We start from the raw sequence: 13,130 nt of genomic DNA, 5'->3' as shown, positions 1-13,130 counted from the left end.
AAAAACCTGCTAGGTTATTATTGTACAATCCTTGTAGAAAAGTCTCCCGTTCCCAGCGACTGATCCCCCGCCGTTTTATTGTACGGCGCGGGCATTATGCGGAAAACCATCCCGAGATCACAGCGACGCCCGAGGACGGCCATTACCGGCACAATACTCCTATTATCCAGAGACGTTTATAAACACGGCAAGAATTAGCCAACACATCCTCTCATTAGTGACCCTCGCCCCTCCGGGTAATTATATGGGCACACAACACTATTTATTACGTGTCCGCTAAAAGTGCCAGGTATGAGGAGGCGCAATACCCGGAGATGTGCGCCAAAGAGACTGCAGATCCCAACATCTGCAGGTGGAGAGGAAGGACACAGTGCCAGGCATAATGCCCACAACAATCCAGGGACAGTGCCAACCATAGTGCCCACAAGATAGCAGAGACAGTGCCCCCAGGACAGTGCCAACCATAGTGCCCACAAGATAGCAGAGACAGTGCCCCCAGGACAGTGCCAACCATAGTGCCCACAAGATAGCAGAGACAGTGCCCCCAGGACAGTGCCAACCATAGAGCCCACAAGATACCAGGAACATTGCCCCAGGACAGTGCCAACCATAGAGCCCACAAGATACCAGGGAAACTCCCCAGAGCAGTGCCAACCATAGAGCCCACAAGATACCAGGGAAACTCCCCAGAGCAGTGCCAACCATAGTGCCCACAAGATAGCAGGGACATTGCCCCCAGGACAGTGCCAACCATAGAGCCCACAAGATACCAGGAACATTCCCCCCAGGACTGTGCCAACCATAGAGCCCACAAGATAGCAGAGACAGTGCCCCCAGGACAGTACCAACCATAGAGGCCACAAGATAGCAGGGACAGTGCTCCCAGGACAGTGTCAACCACAGTGCCGATAAGAAACCAGGGACTGTTCAAACAAGACAGTGCAAACCATAGAGCCCACAAGATAGCAGAGACAGTGCCTGCAGGACAGTGCCAACCATAGAGCCGATAAGAAACCAGGGACTGTTCAAACAAGACAGTGCCAACCATAGAGCCCACAAGATAGCAGAGACAGTGCCTGCAGGACAGTGCCAACCATAGAGCCGATAAGAAACCAGGGACTGTTCAAACAAGACAGTGCCAACCATAGAGCCCACAAGATAGCAGAGACAAAGCCCTAGGACAGTGCCAACCATAGAGCTAACAAGATACCAGGGACAGTTCCCCCAGGACAGTGCCAACCATAGAGCCCACAAGATAGCAGAGACAAAGCCCTAGGACAGTGCCAACCATAGAGCTAACAAGATACCAGGGACAGTTCCCCCAGGACAGTGCCAACCATAGAGCCCACAAGATACCAGGGACAGTTCCTCCTGGAGAGTACCAACCATAGTGCCCACAAGATAGCAGAGACAGTGCCCCCAGGAAAGTGCCAACCATAAAGCCCACAAGATGCCAGGAACATTGCCCCCAGGAAAGTGAAAGCCATAGGGCCCACAGGATAACAGGGACAGTGCCCCCCGAACAGTGCCAGCCATAGTTTTCCCACAAGCTAGGGGACAGTACCAGTACTTTGCCAACCATAGTGCCCGGAAGATACCAGAGACAGTGCCACTAATAGTGCCGACAAGATACCAGGGATAGGGCCTCAAGGACAGTGCCAGCCATAGTGCCCACAAGCTACCAGGGACAGTGCCAGCCATAGTGCACACAAGATACCAGGGACAGTGCCAGCCATAGAGCACACAAGATACCAGGGACAGTGCCAGCCATAGTGCACCCAAGATACCAGGGACAGTGCCAGCCATAGAGCACACAAGATACCAGGGACAGTGCCAGCCATAGTGCACACAAGATACCAGGGACAGTGCCAGCTATAGTGCACACAAGATACCAGGGACAGTGCCAGCCCTAGTGCACCCAAGATACCAGGGACAGTGCCAGCCATAGTGCCCACAAGCTACCAGGGACAGTGCCTCCAGGAGAGTGCCAACCATAGTGCCCACAAGCTATCAGGAACAGTGCCTCCAGGACAGTGCCAACTGTAGTGCCCACAAGCTACCAGGGACAGTGCATCCAGGACAGTGCCAGCCATAGTGCCCACAAGCTACCAGGGACAGTGCCAGCCATAGAGCACACAAGATACCAGGGACAGTGCCAGCCATAGTGCACACAAGATACCAGGGACAGTGCCAGCCATAGAGCACACAAGATACCAGGGACAGTGCCAGCCATAGAGCACACAAGATACCAGGGACAGTGCCAGCCATAGAGCACACAAGATACCAGGGACAGTGTCCCCAAGACCATACCGGTCATAGAATACCCATGATAGCAGCAGCAACAGTATCCCCAGGATATGTCACACCACGTGACTCTACAAGTTCTGTAGTAGCTGACAGCTGCCCACATGGTAGAATGCAGCTCTGGTAGTGACTGGAGTAAATGCAATAATGAAAACTTCAAGAGCTTAAAACTATAAAAGCCCAGAAATGACACATGGCACGTGGTGCATGCAGGGCGTTATACTGCATTGGGGTCAAGAATCTGCAGCTCTAGATGTGACTACAGAATAATGTAAGTGCACTTGATGTATTAGGACGGAGTCTTCAGATGTTCTTAGGTCTCAGAAATCTGCTTCACTTCATTTACCAGAATCGCTCAGGAGCTTAATGTATGGAAATTTTAGAAAAAAGCCGGAACGAAGGTGACATTCCTGAAAAGTGATGAGAAGACGAAAGACTGCGACGGGGAAAATGCGTCATGAAAAAAATCTACAAGGAGAAGATACAGAATGTATAATAGATGCAGATCTAGGGATAGTAGTGTGTCTTTAAGAAAACTCATGATGTAAGAACAATATACTGTCCTGACACTAACCGAGGAGCGCAGCTCTTGAGTATAATACAGGATGTAACTCAGGATCAGTACAGGATAAGTAATGTCATGTATGTACACAGTGACTGCACCAGCAGCAGAATAGTGAGTGCAGCTCTGGGGTATAATACAGGATGTAACTCAGGATCAGTACAGGATAAGTAATGTCATGTATGTACACAGTGACTGCACCAGCAGCAGAATAGTGAGTGCAGCTCTGGGGTATAATACAGGATGTAACTCAGGATCAGTACAGGATAAGTAATGTCATGTATGTACACAGTGACTGCACCAGCAGCGGAATAGTGAGTGCAGCTCTTGAGTATAATACAGGATGTAACTCAGGATCAGTACAGGATAAGTAATGTCATGTATGTACACAGTGACTGCACCAGCAGCAGAATAGTGAGTGCAGCTCTGGAGTATAATACAGGATGTAACTCAGGATCAGTACAGGATAAGTAATGTCATGTATGTACACAGTGACTGCACCAGCAGCAGAATAGTGAGTGCAGCTCTGGGGTATAATACAGGATGTAACTCAGGATCAGTACATGATAAGTAATGTCATGTATGTACACAGTGACTGCACCAGCAGCAGAATAGTGAATGCAGCTCTGGGGTATAATACAGGATGTAACTCAGGATCAGTACAGGATAAGTAATGTCATGTATGTACACAGTGACTGTACCAGCAGCAGAATAGTGAGTGCAGCTCTCGGGTATAATACAGGATGTAACTCAGGATCAGTACAGGATAAGTAATGTCATGTATGTACACAGTGACTGCAGCAGCAGCAGAATAGTGAGTGCAGCTCTGGAGTGTAATACAGGATGTAACTCAGGATCAGTACAGGATAAGTAATGTCATGTATGTACACAGTGACTGCAGCAGCAGCAGAATAGTGAGTGCAGCTCTGGAGTATAATACAGGATGTAACTCAGGATCAGTACAGGATAAGTAATGTCATGTATGTACACAGTGACTGCACCATTAGCAGAATAGTGAGTGCAGCTCTGGGGTATAATACAGGATGAGTAATGTACAGGATGATGTTACATGAAGTCTTGTCCTATGATATCTAGATAGTTAGAAGCAGATCTGTCTGACTCCATATTCTGGGCAGGGGATGTGACGTTTGGAGCTCGGGGCAATGTATGACACCTACAGTTTGGAGCAGCGCCGGTTCTGTGTTCCTCTGGTTAACAGGACAGACAGGAGACATATACAGTGGACGGCGCAGTTTTACTGGCCCATAAACCCGGCTGCTTAGTGACATAAAACATGCACAGGCTGTGGGGGGATACAGACTGTACACAGGGCAGGAGGTTGGGGTCAGGGGGACCCCCGGTATAAGCTGTAGGGTCTGTGGAGGGGGGGGGGGGGAATTCTAGAATGTAGAAGGTATTGAGTTTATTGGGCCAACAGACTGTATCACACAATGCGGAAGGTTTGGATACAGTAACTGCAGTATAGCGCTGCGAGCTCTATAATAAAATATCAGTTATTAAATGTTTAGATACACCCAGTATCACACAGGCGAGGCTTAGATACATCGGTCCTGTATCACTCTACCCCCACAATGTGGGCACCTCCCATCTGACTCCTCTACGAGACAAATCTCCGTCAGTTTTAGATATTTTGGTATAAGTAACAATCCGTCTCCTGCGGCTCACAGCCACAACCAAGAAAGGAAAGCAGAAGAGATTATCAGGAGCGTCATACAGATCACAGCACTGCCCTCCAGATAAGAGGGGGCGCCACCGGGACACATTAACCCCTTCCTCTGCCCCTCCATCATGATACATTGTATATCACCGGGGAGAGGCTTCTATAAATGGATACAATAATGTGTCAGTGAAGGACCAAGCAACAGCACTAAGACCCCGTACACATATCTATCTCATATCTATCTATCTATCTATCTCATGTCTATCTATCTCCTATCCATCTATCTCATATCTATCTATCTATCTATCGCCTATCTATCTATCTCATATCTATCTATCTATCTATCTATCTATCTATCTATCTATCTATCTATCCCATATCTATCTATCTATCCCATATCTATCTATCTCATATCTATCTATCTATCTCATATCTATCTATCTCATATCTATCTATCTCATATCTATCTATCTCATATCTATCTATCTATCTATCTATCTATCTATCTATCTATCTATCTATCTCCTATCTATCTATCTATCTATCTATCTCCTATCTATCTATCTCCTATCTATCTATCTATCTCCTATCTATCTATCTATCTATCTATCTATCTATCTCCTATCTATCTATCTATCTATCTCCTATCTATCTATCTATCTCCTATCTATCTATCTCATATCTAATATGGGGATCTGAGGCTTTGATGTAGACAGAATCTCACTGAATTATTTTGAAAATATTATAATAAGAGATATTTCTGAATTTAACCCCCTCCCCGCCTGTATACCTTCTTCTCAGTGAGCTGAGAATATTGTGTGTACACGTCAGGCTCAGTATATGGCCGCGTTGCCAGCGGGGGTCTTCCTGCGGTCGCTCTTGTTCCGCGCTCGTTTCGGCTAATCACTTGCTCGAGTCTGAGGTGTAAACAGTGAGCTAATTTCCTCTGAATAACGAGACATCTGCTCAGAATCTGGACTCAAGGTTACGGCACCGATCTCAGCGGACAAATATGCCGCTCCGAAAAGGGAGGGACGTGTTAGTTTTGCTTTAGGTGGTGGTTGGGGAGTTGTAGGGGGGCAGGTCTGTGGTAACAATGGGGTATACAGTATACAGATGTGTCCCCGGCTACAGCATCCACTGCCCGATCCCCCGATCCCTCCGCTCCCAATGAGCCCTTCATTGCTCATGTGACATCTGGGCCAATCCCTGGTCTTGAAAGTGACAGCGGAGATCAGGGATTGGTCCAGATTTCACTTGTGACATCATAAACAATGGAGGAGGAAGCACAGAGGTCACCACTAAGGTCAGGGAACCCTCCAGAGGGGGCAGTTTTCCTTAAATTCATCTTAAATCCTAAAAGTGTGAAAAAACCCCTCTAAGTAAAGAGATGACATCACTCGTCATCGAAACCCAATAACTACAACTCCCAACATCCGGCCACATCGCTCAGCGCTGCATATTAGGCAGTTTATACGGTTATATACAATGTATCTAAGTTTTGAATGTTAAAAAAATTCCCAAAAATGTACTTGGAGATCTACATAAAGTTCCTCATATAGATTTTTTAGATGTACGGAGGGAACAAGACGGCTATAAATAGGATCGTACTGTATGTTCTAAAAAGTGATGAATATTAATAAAAACGTGTTTTCGGGAAACTTTTTTTACCGTAGTTTATTGCAGTTTCTGTCACAAGGGGAATTGGTGTAAATCATCTCAAAGGGGATGAAGAAGATTGATAAAACCGCGCAGGGAATCTGTGATATATCCGGACCCCACCAGCGAGAGCAGATGGTCCAGGCCCAAATCTAACGGGACAATAGATGTATAGGGAGATGGATGCTCCGGTCCAATGGCATGATGGGAATATTCTGGATCAGCCAGACGCTATAGGGTGGTGCCTGAGCATATCCTAAGCTTAGGGTAAGATGGGTATTTGCACCTAAACAAGGGTCATACAGGACACAATCTGGGCCATGAGCTTTGCATGTGATGGACACAGGTGCTGCCATCTGGTGTTGGGAGCTTGTCATTGCATCTATAGACACATCCCCAGGAGAAGACTTATCCATTATGCAACCCATGTTATTGCTTGGGGTCCTGCAGATCAGGGGGATCCCAAACTGACGTCCTCAGGACACCAATACATAGACTCCTTCCTCCACCATATGGAGTGGTTGATATGTATTGGGGGGTCCCAAGAATAGATTTATTTGGGGCCCATTCTCACCTATAGGCCCCAAGGGGTAAAGAAGGTATAAGAGCACAAGGCAAGGCCATACCCTTCCCTAGGCACAATACATGTGGAGGAGACCACCTCTATATTATGACATAAGGCAATATTGGCGCATATACCAACCCAATATGGCGCCACCCCATGCCAAGATCATCAGATACATATGGAAACTATAAGAAAACAACCTCCATATGGCAATGTATAAAATTAGAATCACACAAGGATTGTATCATTCCATGGGAGACAATCTGTGATATAGTCATGAACCTTATACTAGGTAAAGGCTAGAGATGAGCGAGCACTAAAATGCTCGGGTACTCGTTATTCGAGACGAACTTTTCCAGATGCTCGAGTGCTCGTCTCGAATAACGAGCCCCATTGAAGTCAATGGGAGACTCGAGCATTTTTCAAAGGGACCATGGTTCGGGAATAAAATGTGTTAATTAACTGAAAAAGAATGTCTTCTGATAAGATAGTAGATGTATGCAAACATCTGCAATCTATTCTTCACTGTTCCGTGCGTATATTATCTCCCGACAAGTTAACAGATGTGAAGAACAGTGAAGAATAGAATAAAAACAGTGAACACAGGATGATTTAAGTGAAAAACGCAGTGAAAAACACAGTGAAGAATAGATTACAGATGTTCTGCACATCTGCTTACTTGTCGGGGTGATACGCTGTCCCGGGATCCGCTCCTCTTCTTCCACTGAAGTCTCCCCCGTGCTGCCCGATGTCTGTGTCCCCCGTGCTGCCGCCCGATGTCTGTGTCCCCCGTGCTGCCGCCCGATGTCTGTGTCCCCCGTGCTGCCGCCCGATGTCTGTGTCCCCCGTGCTGCCGCCCCGATGTCTGTGTCCCCCGTGCTGCCGCCCCGATGTCTGTGTCCCCCGTGCTGCCGCCCGATGTCTGTGTCCCCCGTGCTGCCGCCCGATGTCTGTCTCCCCCGTGCTGCCGCCCGATGTCTGTGTCCCCCGTGCTGCCGCCCGATGTCTGTGTCCCCCGTGCTGCCGCCCGATGTCTGTCCCCCCCGTGCTGCCGCCCGATGTCTGTGTCCCCCGTGCTGCCGCCCGATGTCTGTGTCCCCCGTGCTGCCGCCCCGATGTCTGTGTCCCCCGTGCTGCCGCCCGATGTCTGTGTCCCCCGTGCTGCCGCCCGATGTCTGTCTCCCCCGTGCTGCCGCCCGATGTCTGTGTCCCCCGTGCTGCCGCCCGATGTCTGTGTCCCCCGTGCTGCCGCCCGATGTCTGTGTCCCCCGTGCTGCCGCCCGATGTCTGTGTCCCCCGTGCTGCCGCCCGATGTCTGTGTCCCCCGTGCTGCCGCCCGATGTCTGTGTCCCCCGTGCTGCCGCCCGATGTCTGTGTCCCCCGTGCTGCCGCCCGATGTCTGTCTCCCCCGTGCTGCTGCCCGATGTCTGTCTCCCTGCTGCTTGATGTCTCCCTGCTGCTTGATGTCTCCCTGCTGCTTGATGTCTCCCTGCTGCTTGATGTCTCCCTGCTGCCGTTCCGCGCATATCTTCCGACAGGTAAGCAGATGTGCCGAACATCTGTAATCTATTCTGCACTGTGTTCTTCACTGTCTTTTTCACTTAAATGATCCTGTGTTCACTGTGTTCACTGTTTTTATTCTATTCTTCATTGTTCTTCACTGTGTTTTTTTAATTAAATGCTCGATCTCGAGCAGGGGAAATACTCGTCCGAGCAACGAGCCGTTTCGAGTACCTTAATACTCGAACAAGCATCAAGCTCGGACGAGTATACTCGCTCATCTCTAGTAAAGGCATCATATTAAGGGGTCTCCCGCATCCTTTTATTCTGAAGAGAGAAGCCGCTGCTGGAGACATCTCTTAATCCATTCCCAAGACGTGCACACCTGGCCGAACTGAGCATGCATGTGTATGGGGGAGTGGGAAGGGATAACTGTTGTCTGGTGTATAGCCGGGTTATCAGTCACCCCTTTGGGAGACTGACTCGATTCTCTTATGAACAATCACCATTGAAAACATTTTTTTAAATTGTTTGAAAAAATTCAATATAAAATGTTTTAATCCTGCAGAAAAATTACCTCTGTTAAAATCCAGATGTAAAACTTAAAAAAAAAAAAAAAAAAAATCTTATGCAAACTTATCTTACTTGTCTTTGTTAAAACTTTTTCTTTATGAACTGTACAAAAAGTAGAAATTGTAGCGCAGATCTGCACTTTACAGAAGATCTTATTGACCCTAAAACATTGATCTAGCGAAAGAAATGTCAGAAACCACAGAAAATGTTATTAAAAGGGGGAAAAATGTAAACAAAATAGACATTTTCACAATAAATGAATTAATAAATACAAAATAATAAATAATGTTCTTGATGATGCAACTGACTCCTCGGAGTTGATTAAACTTTAGGACAACGATAACATGAAGCCCCTGAAGCCCCTCACATCACACATTTCTTGGTGTATTATAAATTTTTTTTACAAAAAACGAAAGCAGATTTTTTTTTTTAAGGCTTCACAGAGATGACTGATAAGTAACAAAGTCTAAGAAAGTTCTACGGAACAAAGACTGGAAGACAAGACGGGGAGCGGGCACAACGCAGAGCTGGCGGTACAGGGGGATGGGGGTAGCGATCCTCGGGGTAGTCCTCACCTCTGGGTCCTGTAATGACAGGTCGATGATGCTGTGTAAAAGCCGTTCCCAGGGAAGAGGTCTGCGAAGGAGAAGGACTGCTGAAACCAGACTTCTCTGACTTCTTTAAGGTAGTAGGCGATGGCATTCCTGGCAAGAATGATTGATAAGTGCAATTTAATAATGCTAAGTCATGGAACCACAGCCTATGCATTGTGAACGTGGGTGCAGGAGCAGGGGGCATTCAGTGATACTCAACCTCCGGAGGCTGCAGCGTAAGCCGCTCGCTACATAGGGTCACGGTCAGACTACAGCTGCCTATAGATAGACCTTACATGACTGATGTAGCCGATTATCCTATGCACTGATCTTCTGGGGTCATATAGTAGTGTTGAGTAGAGTAATTATTTGGGTTCGCAAATTTTATTTAATAATATTATGGTGGGAAAATGAACACCGAGCAGAGAAACAATATTTCTGCCAAAGTCCAGTATATATCTATACATATATGTATAATGGGGCTTACAGGGAAACAAATCAATCCATAAGAATGCAACAGGTTTTCAGTTGCAACAAAGTTGCTGCATGTGAAAAAATCCTTAAAGGATATCTACCACCAGGATGAAGGATTGTATACCAAGCACACTGGCATACTGGTATATGCTTCCTCTGGCAGGATTTGTTCATATTTTAGCGTCTTATGCCCTTGTTTTTAAGAAAAAAAGGCTTTAAAATGATTCAAATGAGCCTGAAGGGCTCCAGGCTCCATTAACACCTATGGAACCTGGAGCCCCTCAGGAGCATATGAATAATTTTAAAAGCCGTTTTATAAAAACCAGGGCATAAGAAGCTCAAAGAAGAGCAGATCCTGCCAGAGGAAGCATATACCAGTATGCCAGTGTGCTTGGTATACAATCCTTCATCCTGGTGGTACATTTTCTTTAAAGGGGTTTTTAAGGCTAAAAAAATAACTGATCACTATTTTTTTTTTTTACAATAGATCACCGATATCAGATAGGTGGGGATCTGACGCATGAAACCTCCACCAATCAGCTGCTCCGAGAACAGGAAGCAGATAGCTCCATTTTCTCTTTAGTGGCCAGGCCTGGTTACTGCAGATCAGATCCCATTCACTGAAATGGAAGCAGAGCTGCAATTACAGGTCTTGGCCACTGAACAGAGAACGGCGCTGTCTGCTTTCAGAGCACTGACCAACAAGAACAGCTGATTAGTGGGGGGTACCCAGGTGTAAGATGACGGATCTTTACAGTGGGCGCTGAATATCAATTATTTTTTGCATGGAAAACCCATTTAATGAGAGCTAATCCAAGGTTAGCCTAAAATGCTGATTTAGGTCAGAAGTAAAAAAAAAAAAAAAAATATTAATCAAATCAATAAAAAAACTTTTTATGCTACTTTAAGTTATTTTTGGTGGAATATAAAGCTGGATTCTTTCACAATATTGCATATATGAATTAGTGAAATTATTGTAATTATCAGATTTTTTTTATTTTGACAAAATTTATCGAAGAGTTTTTTTTCTTTTCTAAATCTGTACAAAAAAAAAAGTTCTACTCAATCAAAATATTAATAGTCGTCAGGGGCAACAAAATTCTGCTACAAAGTCACCTATATTGCAGTTTTGTCATATTTTACATATTGGACCTAGTTGAAGCCTCAGGACAGGATTTCTGGGTCAGACCCCAGATTTTGGATAAGGTTGAGTATCACTAAATCGCTTTGGGAGGGAAGAAAAATTAGTGGAAAGTGGAAAAAAAAAAAGAAAAAACATTGAAAGCAAAGTTAGTTATAGATTAGCTGAGAGATTGTTGTCAGTTTTTATGGTACGTTATTGGTTTAGATATTTGACCTGTGATATATGGGGGGGTTACAGGGGTCAGTATGGCAGGTGAAGGTGGTCCTAAGGCTTAGAGCGGAGTGTCTGCCATGGTGGATGACTTTAGTGGGCCATCCTTTCATGTATATGGGGGTCTGGCAGAAGGATTTGGATTTTAAAGGACATCTACCACCAGGATGAAGGATTGTAAACCAAGCACACTGACATACTGGTGTGTTCCCCCTCTGGCAGCATCTTCTCTACTTTAAGCTTATTCCCTTGTTTTTAAGAAAACGGCTTTAAAAATTATGCAAATGAGCCTGAGGGGCACCAGGCTCCAGTAACATATATGGAACTTGGAGCCCCTTGGGCTCATTTGCATAATTTTAAATGCTTAAAAAAAAAAAAAAAACGGGGAATAAGAAGCTAAAAGAAGAGCGGATCCTGCCAGAGGGGGAGCACACCAGTATTTCAGTGTGCTTGGTTTACAATTCTTCATCCTGGTGGTAGATGTTCTCTAACTCGGTCTTATTTTGGAGCTGCTTGTGCCCCTCTCCCAGCTCTGGGTAGAAGAGCTTGCAACATCTGATGTGTCTGTATATTTCAGTGCTGGGGAATGTACATTGTATCTCTTTGTATATATATATATATATATATATATGTGTATGTTCTCCCTGGGCCTCTGCGTAACCTTGATCCCTGCCAAAAGACAGGAAGCGGAGCTGAGCCTGTCTGCCGCTGTTATCAGTGTTATATATAGAAGTGTGTGCTCGATAAGACCATAAAAACTGACAATTAACAGGCACAAGTACCCGGCTCCATAGAATGGCTGGGGGTGCGAGTGGGGGGTGCTGGGGGTTAGTTAGCGCAAAGCAGTTAGTCCCATTCAGAGATCAGGGTGCAGGTGGCATCGGAGGACGGTGCCGGTTACTGACAGCAAAATAACATTGACATCGGGTTAGTCGGAGAAGCATGCAAAAACATTCTGACATTTGTATGATCTGACACATAGCATGGTACAACGACGGCGTCACTGATGCCACAATTAATGCTTCTCTATCCCCCCCTCCTATACATTGTGTATGTGTGTCCCATAATACACCTCCATATGTCCCTATGGAAGAGGTATAATGAATGTACACTACCATATGGGAGAATACAGGGCCACACTATATGGCGGCACAGTAGCCGAGTGCCATATAGCACAAACCTGCTGTATGAACTCTATGTGGTAGTGAATGAGCTGAAGAACATAAAGATTGGGTAGAATATTGCAAAATTCTGACTATTTTTTGAAAAACTGTAGCTTTAAATAATCTTTTGTTTTGTGTTTACAGTTCCTCTCCATGGTTACAGACTACGACAACAACCATGATCCCGTCAGCTATAGATAAGCCAGAAGAGGGAGCAGAAGAGTCAGGGGTTAGTTTGTAGTCTGTAACTATGGAAACATATAACTCTGCCTGTGAGCTATAAACATATAGCGGCAGAAGATTTCTTTGGGGGAATTATATGCAAATTAATTATTTATTTATTCATTGATACATTGCAATAATAGAAAGAAAAGATGCAAATGTATACACCCTTTCCTTGCTGAATATTTGGGTACTTACAAAGTGAAACAATGTATCTATTGGAAGGTCAAAGGCTACAGGTGATGTGATGCAATGAGCTAGGGAACACTGCTTCATGTGACCCTCTGACCCCCCCTACTACCCCGGACTATGTGCTACACTGTATCCTTGGTGTAAAACGGCTCAAAACTGCAGAAAACATTAAGTGGACATCAGGTGGTGGCATTCGGTGATGTGACATAGCAATTCCCAACATTCCAAGGCATGCACAATCCGTGATCTGCTGAAATGCAAGCGCCATGGCCAAGAGTCAGAGGTCTC

General features: G+C 45.7%; 1 protein-coding gene across 16 annotated transcripts in view; it reads right to left on the bottom strand.

The window, feature by feature from the left end:
- The window catches only part of NFIA (nuclear factor I A), a 381,842-nt gene that overhangs the window by 61,941 nt on the left and 306,771 nt on the right, over positions 1-13,130 (bottom strand). For 12 of the 16 annotated variants that reach the window (XM_072128277.1, XM_072128276.1, XM_072128283.1 and 9 more), the window contains exon 7: positions 9,420-9,548. The exons of the other annotated variants lie outside the window; for them this stretch is intronic. In XM_072128277.1, the coding sequence (XP_071984378.1) occupies positions 9,420-9,548 (129 nt within the window). The remainder of the gene's footprint in view (positions 1-9,419; positions 9,549-13,130) is intronic. 16 annotated transcript variants of the gene reach the window in all.

Source organism: Engystomops pustulosus, chromosome 10 (assembly GCF_040894005.1).
Source record: "Engystomops pustulosus chromosome 10, aEngPut4.maternal, whole genome shotgun sequence".
In the NCBI taxonomy this organism is placed as follows: domain Eukaryota; kingdom Metazoa; phylum Chordata; class Amphibia; order Anura; family Leptodactylidae; genus Engystomops; species Engystomops pustulosus.
This window is presented reverse-complemented; position numbering and strand designations above follow the sequence as displayed.